General features: G+C 40.8%; 1 protein-coding gene across 4 annotated transcripts in view; it reads left to right on the top strand.

Annotated features, from left to right (window-relative positions):
• Window positions 1–21760, top strand: part of lpp (LIM domain containing preferred translocation partner in lipoma) — a 182118-nt gene that overhangs the window by 116585 nt on the left and 43773 nt on the right. For all 4 annotated transcript variants that reach the window (XM_061030555.1, XM_061030552.1, XM_061030553.1 and 1 more), the window contains one exon: window positions 8838–8934. In XM_061030555.1, coding sequence (XP_060886538.1) covers window positions 8838–8934 — 97 coding nt within the window. The remainder of the gene's footprint in view (window positions 1–8837; window positions 8935–21760) is intronic.

Raw genomic sequence — 21760 nt, 5'->3', positions numbered from 1 at the left:
AGGATATATTATGGTTTGTTTAGAATGGAAAATTACACAGGAGATGGACACTCTGTGTGTTACAGAAGGGAAGTGCAGGATGCCAGTACATCGATTTGAACACATAACCTGTATGAATCCTCATTATATCCACCACATGGGTTTGAATATAGATCTGTGCTACCACATGAGGAAACAGCAGGGAAATATTTTGAGCTTTGACCAAAACCAGGGAAACCTGCTTCCTGTGTAATATAGTGTTTGCTCCATTCACAGGATTGTAATGGTACACAAAGAGACGCCAAATAAGTTTGATCTCCGTCCCAACAATTTGTGCAGTCATTTGTTGTTGTTGTTTTTCCCCATTGCTTGTGGCTCCCCTCTCTACACTCTCAGATTTTCAAATATCTGTTTGCAGGGGGATGTGTCAGTTCCCAACAGATGACCTAGTTTTTACACACGCACAATCTTGCAAACATTGAAAGGCCCCCCTCTACATACATTACATGTCTGTGAACACGCTGAAATTCATCCCTTTATGCGTTTTTCGGTTTACAGCAAAAATTGGAGTGTCTGTGGAAAATGTCAATTACAGAATCTGTTAATTTTTAATTATGTTGGCTGCTCTGTACACAGCTGCTCTACCGTTGACTGTTATTTTTTCCCAGCATTTAATTGGAGCTGAAACAGCATGACCTATTTTGTTTGTAGAGAATGTATACTTTATCTGTGCCTCCTCAGAAGGTGGCCTTGAGCTCAATATTCAGCACTGAGATGGTTCTTCTTTCTCAAAGTGTGATGCTTTTCAGATTATTCAGAACCTGTTTAAAACATAAGCAGCTCATTCATCACCTGGAATACATAGAGCCATTAAGATGGAGTTCTTTCACAGACTTAACAAAGTTGTCAATTAAACATGCAGCAGCTAGAAAAATGACAAAGCAGCTTTAGCACAAATATTCTGTCTATGTGTTCTTTACACTATGGATGGATTCAAGGACTGATTAGACAGAAGGTCTGTTTTGCAAACATTTGTCTTTTCAAATAAATCCAAAGACAAGACAGTTGTAACTGAGCATAGTGAATAACAGCGTTTTAAATCCGTATTTGGCTCATGCCTCCTCTATATGCATGCAGGCCTTATGCTTTATGTATACCAGGATGGTCTGCATTCGTTTTCTCTATCCAATCCAATCCTTTCCGATTCTATTTCTGCAGCACATTTCCTACAAACATCAAATCAACATGCTTTAAAGGTCACATATTATGCAAAATACACTACCAAGTTACTCTAACACGAATGTGTGTCTCTAGTCTGTCTACACGCCCCCCAATTATGAGAAAAGTCCATCCTCTCCGTCCTCTCTACTTTTTAGAAAATGTGATCTCGAACAGGCCGTTTGGAGATTTTCCCTTTGTGACATCACAAAGGGCAGTAACCCCTCCCCCCAGGTGGGTGACATCTCCCCAGCTAGGTGTTTGTTCTGTCCTCTGAGTCTGCCTTCTCACTGTAAACAATTGGGCATGGTGCAAGAAAGCCCAAGCCACAACCTCTTTCAGAGAGGGGTGTGGTCAGAAACAGCTAATTTGCATTTAAAGCTACAGACACAGAAACAGCCTGTTCTGAGCAGGGCTGAAATAAAGGGGTTTATAGGCATGATCAAATACAGGATCAGAGTGGATTTAGAACAAGAAACTTCACAGACATATTTTTGGGACCTCTGAGACTGATTTACACTGGTTGAAAAGGAGGATAATATGTGACCTTTAAAGAGAGACCAAACATCCATCCACCACGAGTGAGCACTTTGGCAGCAGTCAAAAGGAGAAACTTCCCCATAACAGGCAGAAACTCTAAGCAGAACCAGACTCATTGGAGAACGATTCAGTTTGCATTGTGGGACTCTGTATGGTCTACAAGATGTCAGATATTCTTATGTGAACAGGGAAGTCAGGAAGATTTCAGGGGCAGCTTGTCATGAACTCTTCTAGAATTTTTCAGTAGTGTATGTGTGGAAAAAGGCTTGACTTAACAACACATGGGGAAAAAAACTTGACTGTGTCTGCGAACATCAATGTTTGATTCGGTTGACTATTTGAATGCAGCCTTGCTATGGGGCCAATACTTGGAACAAGCGTAACAAGACAGATATGTAAGTATTTCATTGTCATCATCTTGACAGCACCAGGTTTTCTTATTGACCCTCCAACATACTAACCGTATCTATTTAAATCAGAATACCTGCTGCATGCTTCCATTGCTCAGAGTGGCATCTTGACATCACCTGTGTAATCAAAACAGAGCAGCTCTTTGTATTATTGTGAACATAACCATGTCTGGTCAGACTTAACGTGCGAATCACAGTAATGAGGTGCTCTCTGTGGTTCCTGCTGAAGCGCTCTTCTGTGTCACAATGACACAAACAATCTGTGGCTTTTTGAGAAAATGGGTCTTTTGCTGTGTGGAATCAAATAAAGCCGTCCATTATAAAGTGATGGCTCTTAAAAACACACATTTACGTGTAAAAAAAAAAATCATCTTTTAGTGTTTAACCCATATGTTTGATTCCAGACTCACGATATACTGTGGTAGCCCCACTCCCCTTAAAAACACCCACCACTATCACACACACACACACACACACACACACACACACACACACACACGCAAACACACATTAACTCTGTGGAAGGATAGTGTGACTGATCCAGCAATCCTTTCATTGTTTCGGTAAAACAGAGTCGCCTAAGCTGCTATAATCACTCGTTTAGTGTTGCAGCTACAAACGCATTTTTTAGATGTTCCAATCCAATAAAAAAACAGCAATCCCTCATGAACCCTAACTAATGCAGAGGTCCATTTCCTTTTGTTGTTGTTAATATTGCTATTATTTTAATAAGCCATTTCTCCTTTCAAAGGCTCAATGTCCATTTCAAATAATTCCATTGTGAGTTATTGAGACAAAAGCCAGGATGTCAGATTGAAAGCTGGCTAAAGCCTCTCTTCTAAAAGCCTGACTTAAAGCTGCAGCTCCATTGACACTAAAGAGCATTTGAATAGTGAAGTCCATCATCATTTAATCTGTGGATAAATATGTCTGTGAGTGATTACGTCCTGCTGATCGTGCAGGAAATTTGAGCTATTGTAAAAAGAGAGACAATTGCTTTCGGTTTAAGGTGTAATTTTAACAGGAAGTGAAACAGAAGCTGTATGACTGCAGGTTTAGAGACACAGATTAGTGTTGTTTAGCACTTGTCTTTCATTGGGCTGTCTCTCTTTATGGTGTGTGTACTTTTTCCTTCTGGTTATCACTCGCAGCTTAGTGGTTTGTGCTGTTTATGCCATGGCCCTCAAGCTCATTGTCTTTTTGCACATTGCGTTTGAGCAGTGCAAAAAAAGTGCTGGCCTAAATACAAGCAAACAGCTCCATGATTCCTCAAAAGTTGAACTGAAATTTGAAGTCTTGTCACTTTTTCTGGGAAAGGAAACATCTCTAGCTATTGCACATTTCCAAGTCATTCATTTACAACCCAGTTGAAGAGAACAGAAAGTATCTCATCATGCCTGCTTTTATTGTGAAGGCCCACGAACTGATGCAAGTATGAAGGTAGATGCAGGTAGTTAGTTCCAACATTAAATTCATATGGCATGTGGTCCAGCATAATACACAGATTGACTTGACATAGTTTAATAGCCTACACTGTGGCTCAGTGGTAGAGTCAGTGGCCTTTCAAGAACCAAGAACATGTCCATCCTAGGGCCAGACATTGGACCCCAAATTGCTCCTGCTGCGGTGACTGCAGTGTGTGAATGTGTATGAATGAGATTATTTCATACTGATGGGAACTTTACGTAACAGCCTCTGCCATCAGTGTGTGAATGTGGTGTGAATGGGTGAATGTGACCTGCGGTGTGAAAGCGCTTTAAGTAGTCAGAAGACTACAAAATCGCTATACAAGCTCAAGTCCATTAACCATTTAAACTGTGCAGTTTATTGTGTTTCATCCTGTTGAATGCCTGAACAGTGCCGGCCTGTCGGTCATTGTACAAAGCCTGCTTCATTAGATGAACAGTTTTGATTGGCCCGACCTGAATCAGGGCAGATGGAAATCAGTCTGAAAGCATCTACCTGTGCTAATGACATTTAATGGATAGAATGTTTGTTTTCCTGAGTATTTGGTATTTTGAGCTAAAACAATAAGTACACAAGTTGAAAAACACCGTATGTGGGCTGATTTTGGGAAAAATGCAAATTAATATTAGCTCAACTATCTCTTTCCTTTCTTTTTTTCAAAATAAAAAGAAGTTTGTTACCGTCTCTTTGTCTGGATCCAGACACCAGGAGGAATAGATCCACAAACTATTTGCATCCTTCTTGCGTTAATGTATAACTTCAATGATGTTGCATCATTATTGTTACAAGGCAGAGTTCAACCATGGGTTGCTCTGCCACTAGATGTCTTGGAGATCTGTACAGTAAGTTCCCCCTGTGCTGTACCAAAGCAGGTGACGATATGTAAATAGTTCCTGCTTTCTGTTCTCCTGCTCTCCTTTGTTCCGGCGACACTAACAAAGGTTCAGATCTGATCCCTGAGAACAGTTGTCTCTCTCGTTCACTCTCTATCACTGCAGCGGGAGCAGCAGAGACAGAGCCTGAGGTTTGGTTCTTAGCGGGACACGATGCTGTCAGGGCATCAGGTGAGAGTATGTACGGTGCCCCCTCTGCTTACCACCTCTCTAATCCACTCTCCTCACTTAATCAGTCCTGACACAATGCCAATTCCACAGTGGGAGGCGCGCACAGCTTTATTCATAGATGTGGCAGTCAGGCAATGATCAGCTCCCAGACCCTGCTCACCTTTCAGCGTCATGCTGTATCATGTTGCGTGTAAAAAAAAGTATTATTTTTCTTAACCTTTATTGTTTTTTCTGAGATCTAGTGGACCGACAGTTAACAACACCCTGACAATTGTTTGTAATGTGGATTCTCTTTTGATGCTTCCCCATTGTGTATTACTACAGATAGGATTTCTGTCACTAAAAAGCAGATGGTAGTTCACCTGAAACTATAAGCCTCGACATACGGGAAAAACAGAGGAGAATAGGTGCAGCTTTTAACCCAGTCACCGCTGAATTTAAGTGCCAACTTCAATGAAAGTGCTGCTAAGTTTCCCGAGGGCAAAGGCAAACAATTTACTGAATCGAGCCAGACCTAACTGAAAAATCACGTCTGCAGCATGTATAGCTGCTGTATGATTTCTATTGTTGCCTCTGAAAAGCTGACAAGGAACTGCGAAGCAATCATAAAGCATGCAGAGAAGCAATTTCTTTCTCTTATTCAAGTGAAAAATTATTCCGTGCTGTCACAAAAGACTCCCTAACAAGGTGCTTTAAACTCTCTGGCAGAGCATTGCTGCAGGGTGTCAAAGAGTGGATAAGGTATAAATGAAGCTTAAACTCAAAAGTCTGTTTCTGGTAATAGCAGCATTTCTTCCCCTCTCCAGCGAGCTTTTGATGTGGAGCTAAGATTAACAGTGTTAAATCGTCCTCTTCACTGTCTCAAAGTAACAACACAGGTATAATGAGCCGAATCTTGACAACAAGGGCACTTCTTTTGAGTCTCAGAATACTAAACTGACTTATTGTTTTCACTTGTATGCAGATATTTGTATAAGAATTCACCCCCCTGACATATACCTCAATTTATCATGATTTGTATTCATAAAAAGTCAAATAATTTGAGTTGAGAGAGGAACCACAAAGGAATGATTCATTTGGGTCTAATGCTCCACAATCCTATCCTGGCTGTTTATGGTCCAGTAGGAGAGGACACACAAGGTGCCAAGAATTCGCAGAGCTCAGACCCAGCTGGCTCTGCAGAGTGCTCCAACAAGGCAGAAAGATTTACACATCGAAAGTGTCGATCCCTCAGAGTTAACGAGGCCTACTGTTTGGACTTCCAGCCGGCTGCATCCTGGGCCGGGCCTAGCAGAAGTCATGCTCCATAAAGTTTCAGGTGCTTTTTGATACATTGTGGACAGTGATCGGAGCTCAGCTTTGGTAAAATGTAGGGTTATATGCTAATTTAAGCACGGACCACAAAGCTCCTAAATTTGTTGGACATACTTATTTGGTGGGTAAAATGTATCCTCATGTAAAGACAAAACAGAAAGCAATGTTGCTGAACTTAACACAGCCTTTCTTAACTGTGACTCAACCCTGAGTCATATGGAAAACATTAGATAGGAAACAATTCCCATTAAACATTTCCTGATGAGGACATGAATAGATTTATTTATGAGAGTTTATTTTTTTGCTTTTAAAGATCAATGGCAACCACAATAGAAACAGAGCAGGAGGATACAGAGTACAGTTTCTGTGTGAGTGTCTGCTCAACCTGCTTAAACTCTTTAACTACTGCAGTTCAAGAGATACCAAATATAGTGCCCATGATTCAGGATGTTTGTGGAAATGTTATTTCATGTTGGTTAGAGCTAACGGTTAAGCTTTGAAATGACACGTAACATTTAGTATCCACAGTCACTTTTTTAAAGTAATAATTCTATGGCCAATTCCCCCCTATTTATAAATAAACACATTTAAAAATATATTGATTCTATTCAGTTAGTTTGTTGTTTGGGTAGTCTGTTGTTTGGTTGGCCCCTTTGTTATTCTGTTGATTGGTTGGTTGGTTGGTTGGTCGGTCGAGTGGCCCGTGTTCATTAGTTGGTTTGCTGGATTGAAATCTTACTGGTTGGTTGGTTGTTTTTTTATTCTGACAGGGACAAGCGTAAAACAAGTAAATCAATGCCACACACTCCAGCACTTGTAACCTCATCTAATTTTCAACGACCATCCCTAGAGGAGCCTATAATATACATAAAACTTGACAACAAATACATAAGACACAGTAAGATACAAACTCAACAATAAAACAGACAGAACAAAGAAGAATGTCAAATATACAATAAAACTCATCAAAGGTGAAGTATGAGATCACACATGATTATTTACTCTCTAAGCTTGACTGACATGTACAGCCAGACAAGTTAATGAGCATCACAAGCATACAAATGTAATCTTTAATGATTCAGGAGATGTTTGTGACACACTCCATAATTACTGTTTCATACTGAATACAAAAACATTCAACACTCAATTCCATATTGACTAATCTGATTCCTTTATGTGACACAGTAAACCACGGATAAATTACTACAAAACCAAGCCGGTCGCAAACATTCACCCAGCTCCCCGATGTCACAATTAGGAACACCTCAAAGGTCAGCTCCAATCTCAGCCTGTGTTACAATATTGAAAATCAAATATACTGTAAAGATCCAGACGGCTCCGGATCTAGGGAAGGTCATCCAAGAGTCACTGATTTTGTGAAAAAGCTTCACGGAACCGCACAAAAGAGTGTCAAGTTCAGGCCTCCAGGGTGTCTGCAAAGGACGCACACACCTGTGATGGGATTGGCCGTGAGACGAGGGATTGGAAGATGGGGGAATGGGGATGATTGACAGAAAATGTCAGGCACACCACATCAGCGGTGTACAGACACACAGCAGGCAGGTGTCAGCGACTGCGTGATAAGAGGGGGGGGCATGCTCACAAGGAAAGGATGGAAGTGGCCTCTTCAGAGAGTTATGTCATCCTTCTGAGATCTCTCACAGATGAGGCCTCAACACGAATCACCACTGAAGTCTTTTGTTCTGAGTGTATGACTAAACAGCCATCTCCTGACGTATACCTCTAATGTGCAACGCTTACAAAAGTAGCTTTCTTTTCATGTGTGCCTCCTCTTTCCCTCCTCTTATCATTTAAAAAAATACAAGGATTAGCCAGGGTCACAGTTTTTTCCCCATGCTTGTGTTGTACAGAAGGATATGCACAACCTTCTGGGCTGCAGCACCACCGGGGCCTGAGCCAGGGTCAGATATCTCAGAGGGGAAACCAGACTCAAGACCATCTACTGCATGTTGATTACAGCCAATGCGTTCTTTTATGACCTTGAGACAGCCCTACATCCTGATTTATAGAAGTCAGATTTTTTTGTAAACCATGAACTCCAACCTAAACATATGCAATACCTTCATTCTCTGGAATTTAAGGAGTATTTATTAAAAAATCACAAGTGATGCTCACCATTTACATTTGATCTTATAGCATGTTAAAGCTTTTTCTCCACTTCTGTTGGTCCAAAGATTTAGAACAGAAAAACAGCTTTAAATATGCTGCTCTTTATTCCTGAAATAATGTTGAATATATTAAAGAGAGAGCCCCTTGAGATGCAGCATCTCATATTCAAGGGTGTCCTAACACAAATACAAAGTAAAGCACAAACAAAAGTAACAAAACAGCTTTACTGCACAGACATAGACTACCACCACACAAATACAGACAGCTACAGACCATAACGTAAAGAGAAATATCTCAATGCTGATCACATTGAAGCATTTTAAGACCATTTTCAAGGTTAGAAAAGTGTGCTCTTGGTCAATATTATTGCTTCTAAATTGTAACTGCAACTGTTTAGAGAATGGTACCTTTTTGTAATCGGTTCTTGCCCTAGTATAACATATTAAGTTGATTTAGTGTCCCACTGGTAATTGTGTGTGATGGTTGTATTGATCTGTTTGTATGGTTAATGTTTTTGCTGCAACAGTGTTTGTTATTGTCTTTTGGATAGGTCAAAATAAATAGTTTAAGGCTTTAACCTGGTTCATTAGGAAGAATATTTGTATCAGTTGTAAAACAAACTTCTAAAATGTTCTTTCTTTTTCTGTACACATCTTTTACTTATACAGTATTTATTGACTGTAAATCACAGCTATGTTTCTCATCATGTTTTCAGGGAAGTGCTTCCATGGCTCACCCTGAAGACGAGCTGGAGCGCCTGACCAAGAAGATGCTGTTTGACATGGACAACCCCCCATCTGAGGAGTATTTTGGTAAGCAAGATAACCCACACATTATAAAGACATTTTCACATGTCATACGAGGAAAATTCCCAGTAGGTATAAATTACAAAGTTAAAGGTGGACAAAATCTATCGTTGCTTACTGGAATTGACCAGTTGTTCTGTCAACATTAACATTAGGAGAGGTCAAACTGTCTACCGGCAAAAAAAGCCTCAAGTCTGTACTACATAATAGGGATGTTCTGAGGTGAGTCATTTCCCAGTTGATTAAACAGAAATTAAATTTAGATGACCAGTCGAAAGATAACAAAACACTCAAACAGTTAAACAGGGTCATTTGGTTTGCAGAGTGTGGATAACGTTCAGTTATTGCACCGCCAGCCTTCAGCCCTTCTACGTTAACATCCACATGGCCGTGCTACATGTGGTTACACTTGCTCCAGTGGGTATGCAAATTTAATCTGACACAGCATACATACATTTTTATTTCCATTCTGGTGTTATCCATTCACTGTGCTTGTTTACATCCAGGTAGTAGAGCACAGAGAGCATGCCCATTAACTGGAGTTACAGCCTCAACTAGTGGCATTGAAGGCCAACATGTAAAAAATATTATTAATTGGTCTAGCCGACTGGTAATTCTGATGGCAAATTGCGAGAGTGATGGCGTTTAACCTTGAAGTTGATTAACAGCACACATCTCTCTTTCTTGAAGTACACTGTAATGTTTTGACTCACTTTTTAGCATATGAAGGTAACCAAGCAGAAGAGCTTTTTTCTTTTCATCTGATGTATTAGCATTGACTAGTTATAGCATGCTAGCCAGACTTGGTTTGATTCTGTTTCATGCCCAGTGTTTACAAGCTAGCAAATTTAAAAAGGCAGACTTTGAAAAAAATCAAATATATATGTTTTACTATTTACCACTTGCTGCTAAAAAGATTTGTAGCTAGCAATACAAATGTTATAAATAGAATACCACGAACAGCTACTAAGTTGTTAGTGATTAAAACACAAAGAGAACATTTTGTGACTTTCAAAGCATTATTTTTGTTTGTTTTTAAGATATGTTTCTGGCCGTCTTTGCCTTTACGTTGTAGGACAGCTGAAGAGAGATAGGAAATGTCAGGAAGAGAGAGAGAGGGGGGTGACATGTAGCACAGGGCCGAGGTTGGATTTGAACCCACAGCCGCTGCGACAAGGACTGTAGCCTCCGTACATGGGGCGTGCAACATAACCACTAGGCTTCCGATGCCCCTTTAGCTAACATGTCTCAGATGTAGAGCTGTATGAGCCAGTAAGACAAAAGATCAAATGGATAGAGCGCAATTTTTTTAAACATTTGAACAGAAAACTCAACTATAAAAATAACAGTTTCAATCATCTCTTACTGTTGTCACTTTTTTAACCAGACACATATATATATCTTTATATACATCGTCTTTTTTTCAAGAGAGACATTTCCCAATTTGAGCTACGAGTAGTACCCTCATGAATCAAATATAACAACAACAAACACACACAAAATGAAATTGTAACTGTTTTTAGTTTATAGTTTTTTCTCTAGTTTCTTTGAACAACATTTGTAAGGTTTCACTTTCCTTATGTTGTGGGGGCTGGGGGTCCTGAATACTTTGCTTCGTTTGGGAGTATCCTCATCTATCAGTTCTGCAGTCCTTTTTTTTTTTTTATATATTTATTTTTGGGCATTTTGTGCCTTTATTGTAGAGATAGGACAGTGGATAGAGTCAGAAATCAAGGAGAGACAGAGTGGGGAATGACATGCAGGAAAGGAGCCACAGGTCGGATTTGAACCTGGGCCGCCCGCTTGGAGGACTACAGCCTCCATACATGGGGCGCACACTCACCAATGCGCCACCTGAGCCCCAGTTTCTGCAGTTCTTACATGGTGTTATATCCTGTGCTATGACACACCAGTTACTTCACATTGTAGCACAGGTGAGAGCAGCGAGGGGTGAAAATTAGCCTGTGAGTCCCTGTTTGATTCACATCTTACTCTTAAACCAGGGAAGGCTTTGCACATACATAAAGAATTAAACCAAATTAAACCTCATCATGTGGCACTCTATGACCTTTCAGTAGCGTTGGTTACATGGAGTATTCTGAACAAAAAGGTTAAAAATCCCAGCTGGGATAAAATGCTGGCTTCAGATAAAAACAGTGAAGGTAACGGAGGAACTCAAAGAACCAAGAACCCCTGATGTTCTCTCTTTTGTTTATGTTGCAGAGCAATGACCTACACTACATCTCAATCTTATTTGACACTGTGTTTTCGATCCACATGAACTGTTTTTGTCGTTCATTGGGAGTTTCCTTTCCCTCTTTATTTTGATTTAGTTGGAGTGAACCCAATGTTGGAACCCATCAGCTCTCATCTTACCGCGGTATATCCTCTGGGGGCAATAGCACATTTTTTCAGGGCGTCTGGTGCAGCAGTATGAGACTAAATTTTCTGTCTGTTGCTTTTGTTTACATAATGGATTTAAACTTGAAAAGCAAAAACTGAGGTGATGTTGAGAACTATGAGTAAGAGCTGATTGCTTGCCGTATTTATAGCAGATACCAAAAGTGTTGGAGGTTACAAAGTAACACGTTCCTCCTAACAGTGTTCATACACCACGAGGAGTCCCTGTGAAAGACAAATCATTAGTTCATCACTTTGCATATACGTCACAGAGCTGTAACAAATTAAATGTGTTGAAATGGCAGCTGCTCTTCATCACATTTCATAAACGTTTCACTGGATAAAGACAATCAGAAGGATATTAATTAAAATAAGAAAAGGTATGCATCACAGCAGCCAAGAGGTTCCTCAATCCATCCAGAGAAATCCAAGAGAAAAAACCAAACACCATGTCACACTTCCACTGATAAAGGCTGATTAAAACGATGTGGAATAGTGGGTTAATGAAACGAAACTGTCATAAGGTTTCCTAGATTAGCCAACCCAATGACCCACAAATTAAGTTTTGTATGACAAGCAGCATGTTTTTGGGAAATGGTCTGGAAGATATCGAGTGAAGTGCAGGTGTGAGTGTTACAGACGAGCCTAACCTTGTATTCTTGGTGCTTCTTATCCGTTGATTTCAGAGTGTAGACACAGCAGCAGCATTTCTAACCGTCTGGGAAACAGTCCTCAAGGTAGAGTCTCAAAAATATAAATCAGTGTGATCAAAGGATAAGGCACAACTCCTGCTCCGGAAATAATGAGAATGAGAGATAGAGGCCTTGGACAGATGAAACACACTGATTTTGATAAAACTCTGTTTCTACTTTGATTGTCCAGCGGTGTTTTTTACTGTATTTCTCTGAAGCGCCTGATATTTAATTTTTCTCTCTCTGAAAAAAAAATATAAATATAACTGCCAGGATTAAACAAAATAGCAATTTTTAATACTATTTCACCAAATAGGATTTAAAAGGCAAGGATTCTGTGCATTTATATTTCATTTCTATTTTTCCGCCCTCTCTACCCTCTGCTGCCAGCGAGTGCCATCCGCTCTGCTGCTGTCTCTCCTCGAGCCTTTAATCCCCTTTGCCCTGGAATTAGTTCCCATGCCCATTAGATACCTCACTCAATACATTCAATTGCACTCTGGCGCGGGCTTTATATCAGCACATAATCACACAGCACACCACGATAGCATGTGTAGGTGTATTATAGCTACAGGGACATGTATTTAAGTGGTATTAAGGGATATTCGGCTCCACGTTTTTGCACACTGATGTAAAGTCCTTAATTGGTTCACATTAGACATAGGTCAAATGGATCTGCTGGCTTAGGCAAAGTGTAGTCATTTTACACAGAGATGGCCCTCCAAAGCCTGGTTGGCCTAATTTTTCGGTGAATGCGTACGCGATGCAAGCCTGGCATGAACTCTGTGTGATGCTATACCATGCGTGCACCTCCTGCTATTCATGAACCATAATGGCGGCTGGCTGTCTGCTGGTAAAACAAGGACATGGGAGTCGAGAAATGGGTCATATGTTAGCCGAGGTAGCCAGGACAAGTTAGGGATAGCGTGTGCGTCCCCAGCTGACAGCGGCTGGCTGTTTCATGGAGCGGTGTGTGGGGGGGGGGGGGGTCATCTTGTGGTTAAACAAGGCGACAGCTGAATTAACTGAGAGATAGAGAGAGGATGAGGGCAGGGGCCTCGGCTGAGGTGACTGCAGGGACTCATTAGGAGAGAGTTCAAGCGCAGGCACACGCTACTCTGCAAATCCACAGAGCCCCCTCGTCCTCCCCCGCTGAATAATGTACATATAGACACCACACTAATGTTAAAATCGCCTTTAGTCCGGCTTGTTCCTCCCTCTATATCCAGTGGCTGTGGGAGAATCAGTCCCAAAGCAAGAGACTTTTGTAATTACAAAGAATCTAATGGAGCACAAGTCTTCCTTTTTGTTGGCTTACAAAGGGGAAGAGGGCTAGCCGTGTTAGAGACCCTAGGGCTAGTAATTAACAAGATTAATCAAAGCGGGGCTGCGATCTGTAGCGCGCTACTGGACTGGATCATTGTCTTCCTATAGCAAACTTTTATTGGTGTCGCTAATGTCTTTGATGAGCTTCTAATCTGAAACAGCTATAGAGAGCTTTCATTGGTCCGGAGGGGTTTAATTGAATTGAATTAACGTTACACTCTCGCTCTGTTATGTCACAGGGAAACTTTTCATTAGACTCAACAGAAATTCATCTGTAGCTTCTTAGTTACACAACATTATTTCTATAGCGACTCCAGTCCTGCAATCACATCAGTCACATCTTGTCAGGCTTTTTTGTAGCACATGAAAAGCAGCTGTTCTCAAATGCAAACTGTAAAAAAACCTGAAAATGATGCACTATAAAAGAACGGCTTTTCTTGTGAGAAACCCACTTTGCCAGCCAAAAATTCCTCCTATGATTGAAGCTTCTTTGAAAAGCAACTGATTAGTCCTGATTTAGAGTTCCAGATTAGATTTGAGTAATCTGAAAGAGCCTTTTCTCCAAGTGTCATCATCCGTCATATTTAATCCACTTAGGTTGTGCGTAGGTGTACTGTGTTTGTGGAAATCTAATAAGACACAGCTACTCAGCTTGCAGTACAGATGCCTTGGCATTTGTGCATCACAGGAACTTACAATATTTTGTCATCACTACATTTCTGTCAACCAAAACCAGGACATAAAGCTGAATAATTGAAAGGATGAGATGCGTTGCATTATTTACAATTAGCAACGATGATACGTATGCAGTGTAGTTCATTCTGCCGTGGAGAATCTGCTTTTATTTCCTCTTTAATACCAGAATGACAAGTTGAGAGTTCCTTTATGTGATCCGAGACTACTCCACTGTATGGAATTAAGACAAATGTGCAATTTTAATATGCAATCAATATTTATACAGAGTGATTTTCCAGAGGGTTTTTTGAACAGAGGCATAAATGTTTTGGTAATGTCATCATCAGATGTTAGGGGGGAGAGAAAGTGATTGGAAGTAAGCTGAGAGATTCATCTGGGCATACTGTACTCCACGCAGGACTCTGAGCTGTCGGGAAAGCCTCTCCTCCTGCTTTGAGTTGGCCCTTTGTGTTTGTGATAAGAGCCGGAGAAGAAAAGGCAGGCTTTGCCATTTTTCCTCATAATGTCAGCTGGAGAAGCCCTCATAATTTATAAGACACCTCGCATGAAATGTTCATGAGGAATCTTGGTAGAGACACAAATGACAGTGTAGCTCCAGTAACAGCAGGCCGGAGGAGTCAGAGCAGATCAGCTAAGGTAATTGGGTCAGCGAAAAAAGTTCGGGTTCACACAGAGCTGCTGCTGTTTCTTTGCAGCACGCGCGAGCATCATAACTTAGTGTATTAAGCTTCCAGTTTAGACAGCTTTGTGCATTGTCTAAGATACTCCTGTGGAAAATCATTTGCATATTACTGAGGTCGCCCTCAGCAACCTCTTAGGAGTTTGCTTTTAGATGTGTCTCTGCATGTCATAACAAGTGGGATGTGTGTCAGAGAAAAAGCTTTCAGCTGGCTTAAAAACACCCCACCCTCACCCCACACACCGTCAACCTACTGCACCCCCTCCTCCACCCCTCAACCCTGTTTCCCCTCCGCCTCCACCAAATGCCTTTGGCCAACCGTCTCCCCTAATAGAGAGCATTTTTTTTCTATTAAGTCTATGAAGATGTTCAGTTAAAGCTGTCTTCATTTAGAGCGTAGACAGAGGAAACAAATGCTCTTGTTAACATGCAGTAACAGTATGAGCATTTTAAATTATTAATATTTTCACAAAATAAATGCAGCTTAGAGTTCAAACGATTACATTTTAAAATAAAATATACACAAAGTTAAAATCTGTTGTTAACCATAGAGATCTCCTATACTTCCAATGAATGTCCAGACTTCAAGTCACTGCTTATCTGACTCAATCAAGAGTATTTGATTGGATGTCTTTAAACTGATCATAGCATTTCAGACCATTTAAAAATTGACAGCAGTCGAGCCACGCCCCATTTTTAAAAAGTTTCAAAAGAGTGTTAGGTGGGATGAAACACAGAGCACATTTAAATGTGTTATGTTGTTTAAGTACAGATTTTTTGTTGAAACTGCGAGGGCGTCAGGAGCTCAGTCTGTATGGACTTGGGTTGGGAACCGGAGGGTCACTGGTTCAAGTCCCTGTGCGTACCAGGTCTGAGAATTGGTCTGGTAGCTGGAGAGGTGCAAGAGCACTACCTGAACACTGGCGAGGTGCCCTTGAGCATATCTCTCCATTACTTGTCCATAGGATCCTGTTTGTGCATGTGTGTGTATTTCAAAGTGTCAGATTGAAATCCCTTGTGGGATTAATAAGGTACATCTTCTTCATCTTGTTCTTCTTTAAACTTTGAGATCTTAACTTAACATTATCAAAATATCATATAAAAATAAAACTTTGACTGAAGATTAAAAAGTCAATCATGAAAAAACACCATTGAAATTGTTTAGGGATATAAATGTCACCTGAAGGCAGATAGTTCAATATTGTCTTGTTTTATTCTGACTGTTCTTATTAGATTATTTACTGGTATAGTGAGCTTGTGGTGCATCATTTTAATTATGTCCAAGAATATTCACATTCAGGAGACTTTGAAGTTACTTTTTACCTGAGATAGTATTTTTATTAAAATACTAACTGCATAGAGATGTCTGTATCTAAATGTGTTTGTTAATTTTTAGTCAAGACTCAAAGTAAATTTAGCTCGCCCCATGAGTCATATATGTATATTAAGATGTATTTGTGTTCCTTATTATGCCTTTAGAGAGACAGGACAGTGGGAAATCAGGGGGAGATCAGAGAGGGTGGGGAATGACATGTGGCAATGTAGCCACAGGTCGGTTTCAAACCTGGGCCACCCGCTTTGAGGACTGTAGCAGTTGTACATGGGGAGCGCAAAATAACTACTAGGCCACTGACGCCTCTTCTGCAGATATGTTTACTAATGAACAGCAATTCAGGCCTTGAATTTGGCGTTTTATATCTTTGAATAAGATGTTTATCTTGACTTTTCAGGTAAATGTTGCTAAAAAAATGCCAATATTTCTGACTCATACATTTGCTTAGATTTGAGTTTTTGCAGCACGCTCAGTTAGTTTTTTAGTGATGCAATAAGGGGTTCAGAGAATTTAACATCAGCACTAACCATATTGGCCTTACCTGGATGTAACTATGAGATCACAGATTTGTCTGTAGTTCTGAACTGTAAACACTCATCCCAAGTGGCCATCAGTGTCTCCAGATCAACCACTGAAACACTGTGGAAATATTATTTATGATTGATTAGACTCCAAAAAACGAGAAAACAAAGTGGGAAAAATCAGTCAAATAAATAAATAAAGTACTGGAGTAAAATAAACAACACCATTTCAATAGTACTACCTCCATAATTCAATTTCTACTTCCCCACAAATATGACCAAATATAATTAAAAGAGTCATTGAACTCAGTTTTAGTCTTTATCTAAAATATGACCACATCCCCTTTTTAAGTCCCAAACTGCCTAATTTTTCTCCTGGCAGTAATCTACTCACTGGCCTTTTAGCTTGAAGGGTCTGTTTCCTGGTTCACTATCACAGGATTTCCTCCAATCACAGGCGCTAAGTGTTGCCTCTTTGTTGTGCTTGCTCTACTCTGTGTTTATGTGTATGTTTCTGCAATCTCTATGAGGCATAAGAGCATAATGCTGTGGAAGCAGGTCAGCTACCACCCAGGGGTGGAGGGGAGAGGGGGGGGGGGGGGGCTCATATGAGGCAGTCTGGTGACATGGCAACTAGTCTAAAGCCCGTACATCACCATACCACCTACAGAGGATTATAATGTACGACTGCAAAAGACTAGATTATACAGCACAATGGCCACGGATGATCCGTTATAGCTGCCTTTTTTAAAAAGCAAAATGCTCTATGTGTGTCAGTGTGAGGATGCGGATTTGACTCCCAAGACCCTTTTTCACATGTAAATAATGTTCAAATACAAATTTGTCACATTGGTGAAATTCTACAAAACCCTGCAGCTGTTCAGTGTAAACTGTCTGTAAATCTCTTCTTTTATGAATGAGATCTGAGCAGGTTTTCTGCGATGTCATCATCTAGCTTGTAATTGGTCACGTGGTGTTTTCAATACTTAATTATATTTGTTTTTATTTGAAGCAGTGGGGGCAGTTTCATGAAGCATGAAGTAGTTTTTTCAGCTTAGTTTATGGGTCCTTCTTTGCTTCTTCTTTTTTTTTTTTTCTCATTATCTTGTCCCAGCACTGCAGCTGACCTCGCTGTGCTGCTTTCTAGTTTCTCAGCTGATGCAGAGTGCCAGCATGGGGCTTCTCTTCCCTACGACAGAAGTCCGCTTTTTGGCAGCGGTTCACGTGAGGTGACCAAACCCCCTCCCCCTTCCCTCCCTCCCATCCTCTCCCTCCCCTCCTCTTCCTCCCCCGCCAGGCTAGGCGCTTGCTATCCTGCCTCGTTGAGACAGCTCCACTGAGGCTTGCAAGATCAGCTGCCGTGCGAGCCCAGCTGAGGCTTCCGGGCACTCACGTTGCTAGATTTCATTTGTGAGTGAGCGTTTGACCTCAGGAATGAGTAGACATCCGCATGCTCATGCACGCAAACGCAGACATAGTTGCAAGCACACGGGTGCGCACGGATAAACAGAATATAAACACACAGACATATTTGAACACACAGAGTCTGATGCACACACACTCACCTGTTCCCCCCCCTCTATCTCTATCTTTCACCCCATTCGACGGCCTCCTCTCGCTCTCTGGCACCCCTCCATGTCGCTCCTGCCAACCTGCTTCTAAAACATGTAACCTACACTCAGAGCCCCTCGCTCGGCCGCCGCGGGCCCTGACAGGCCGAGCGGTAATGCTTAGTGGCACGGGCACGCCTCTCCTCCATCCTCCACCATCGCCGCAGCAGTTCTGCAGATTGCTATTTGCTGACATTGGGAATGAGATTAAAGGCAGGGGGTTAGGAAAGAGGCATTCAGAGATTGAAATGCAGCGATGACAGCTATTTCTCCCGTCATCCTAAGGCAAGCGAAGGCCACAGCATTGTCAGGCTGCACGGAGGGCAATCTGAAGCAACAAAGTAGATTAACCTAAAGGGGGAGAGATGAAACAGCGCACAAATCGTGGCCTCTGGGTGTTGAGTCGCTGGCAGTAACACTCCTAATGTGTTCCACAGACTTATTTTCTGCTGTTAACCACTCGTTGACCTATTGTTTAAGTCTTTAATTAAGTGTGAAGGACTTATCACAACTTAATACCATTTATTTTTGCACACCTTTTTCAGGCTGTCACAGTGAATAAAAGCTGTATTAGAGGATGGAAACAGTAAGTAGATAAATATGTGAACTAGAGCAAGAGAACAATTTGTTTCTCTTAGTTCTGTTAATGCATCTCTTTAAGCAGCGCTGTGTTGTTAATTTTGAGTAGTTTTAATATCCAGTAGTTGTATGTGTTTTTTGTGTTTTTACCACCATAACCCATCAGATATTTAAATCCAAGCACAAGAACTTTAGTGGAAGTCCCAGAATGGATTTTCTGCTTCTTTTATTAGTTTTGGATTCGAGCTACAGTTGCCGGCTTTGCCTTTGGGCTTTTGCAAGGGTTGCACCAGCAGAAATGTATTCTTTAGTAACATAGTGTGAAAAGTTTGGTCTCCCGCTAAAAAAAAGTTCCCTGCGATCCTTCTTTACATGCACGATCTTTGATTTCTGACGATGTAAGATCAAATTGAGCTGCAAGTGTGCTCCCTCTCTGCCTTTCATGCTGCTTCAATATCACGGCGTGAAAAAACAAAGAAGGCAAAGACTGAGGGAAATCTGAAGCGTTCTGCCACTCAACATCCCCCATTCCCAAACAACGGCGTCTCACTGCCACTACAAATACATTAGAAATCAATTATTTATGGAACAGAGTCAGGGCCTCTTTAATCTTTTCCTTTTATCCAATTAAATTGTCTAACCACTCTAAGCCTCTCCAGCTCACAGGGAGTGTGCTTCTTTAAAAACAGAGAAGAAGAAAAGACTCTCTCTTCAGTCCTTCTTTTGACTTTCCATGTAACACAGAAGAGACACTTCTGAGGGCTGAGGAATGAAAGGAAAGAAAGTGAGTAAAGTGTAAATGAACTCCCCCCTCCCGCCCCGTCACCATTGCATTGGTTCTACAGGAACTATTTGAAGTTTTGATATTAAGACTCTGGTTCCATTTCCCTGCGCAAAGGGACGCTGGGGAGCCGTGAGGCCTTTCATGATTCCTTTATGCCCAGCTGAAATAGTTCGAAAGTATTTGCGATCATCTCCACGGGGGTAAATACGATGTTGCTTCAATTGCTGTCCTGTATTATTCAAGGAGTCAATTGAAGTAGTGTCTCCAAATTGAAAATGCTCACTTCTGATGCAGACTTGTGAAATAATTGATGTGAATGGTTGTAAAGCACTTCTCTCTATTATCACACAGTAAGTGTGTTAGAGAAGAAAAGTTACAGACGCACTAAAAAGCTTCACACTTCTACACTTAGAATCATTTCCATATCCAACAATAAAAGTCAGCAAAGAAGAAGTATTCTTCAGAGGAACATGTGTTGTACTTTATTAAATGAAACACAATGATTTAAAGACTGTTTTTTAATTGGATCAGAGATGAGTTAAGACTAGAGTGGATTTACAGTCGACTTGATTGATGAAAAAAACTTTTTAACAACAAATCAATCATAGATTCATCATTAAAGTAACATGATCCTGCTCCACCTTCTCAAGTCAAAGAATTTACTGCTTTTTCAGGTTTTATTTGTCAGTGCAGTCAGTCAAACCAAACATTGTTAGACTGTTTAGCTCATAGAAACCGTGACACCCAGTCACATCATCAACCTGAGCAGCATACTGTAGGTGAATAACTCCTGCTTTTTATTTTCAACATTTAAGCTTCACAATCCAGGACGGCAACACGGCACAGGAAGTGCTTCATGTGTCGTTCTCAGGAATAATAGAGGGCGGTTATCTTTTTTTGTCTGAGCCACATTACACCCCTATCATAGTTTAACGATGTGTGATGATGTATGCTACGTTGCCATTTAGCACCAGTCTTTCAGACCAAACAAACTGTCCTGCTCGCCCTCCTCCCCAAACCCCTCAACTAATCTGAACTGATCTCCACTCAGTACAATGCAGAACAAAACTGATTTGGTTCTTAATTCTTTGAAGTATGTTATACCAAATAAAGTATTTTCTTTGGTTTGGAGAGTCTTCTGGTTTTCCTTGAATTGTACTTAAAACTCCGCCATTGTGCAACTATATACAGAATCCCTGAGTGGGCGGGGCCGTCTCTCTTCCCCTGTGTGGTGGCGGGGCTAACAGGTTGTCAGGGAGGGGTTCATGTGAAATAAACATGTATGAAACATGGACACATAGACAAGCTGAAGCAAGCTCCATCCAGTCAGAGTGAACACAGAGCTGAGAACAACAAACCCACAGGGAGTTTGAATTCACATTTTTATAGAATGTCATTACTCAACGAAAAATGTAGTTATGATATATTTGACATTTGCTTTATAATTGTTTAAAATGCTGGACATTATACCTTTTAAAGAGAATATTAGATTTTTTTTATAGCTATTTTGCTTTACCAATAGAACCGCTAAAAAGAGAGAGGGAATGTGGGGTGATGAGGGTGGGGTAGACATGCATCAAAGAGCTGTGGATGGAGACTATACTGTAGCCTCCGTATATCAAGCGGCTGCTCTACTGACTGAACTGAATTAGCACTCTTTGTCTTAAGAATTTGCAGCACACACAAATGTAACAAAAATGCATGTTTAACAATTGAGCAGCAGCTGTTTAACCTTTTCTGCCTGAATGTAATATTAGCATTTTGTAATCAGTGGACGGTTATCAAAAGACAAAGTCTGTGAAGAGAGAGAGGACTAGCAGTGGAAGCAGCATCACTGTCAGAGGATACAGGTGTGCACGCTGCAGCAGATCAGCCAGGTAGCTGTTACACACAGTTAGAGGTCTGTCTTATTGAACATATTTTATTTTACCAGGAAGTCCCATTATAATTAAAAATCTCTTACACACATGAGACCCAGCTAAGCTAGAAACTGTGGTGTTATTGTTATTTGATAATAATAGAAGAATAGCTGTAATAAGAGTTTGACATATGGACCAATAGGAGTCAGTGTAGTTAGGACAGCGAGGCATTGTGGGTCAGGAGTCAAGTATAAACGACTCGTGTACGTTACACGGTTGTCCCAGTCATGTGTTCTTCATCGTTGAAGAACACAGTAGTCAATCACAAACATGTTAAAAGACAACATAACACA

This window comes from Labrus mixtus, chromosome 3 (genome assembly GCF_963584025.1).
Source record: "Labrus mixtus chromosome 3, fLabMix1.1, whole genome shotgun sequence".
In the NCBI taxonomy this organism is placed as follows: domain Eukaryota; kingdom Metazoa; phylum Chordata; class Actinopteri; order Labriformes; family Labridae; genus Labrus; species Labrus mixtus.
The sequence above is the reverse complement of the archived record's forward strand: the minus strand, read 5'-3'. Positions and strand labels throughout refer to the sequence as shown.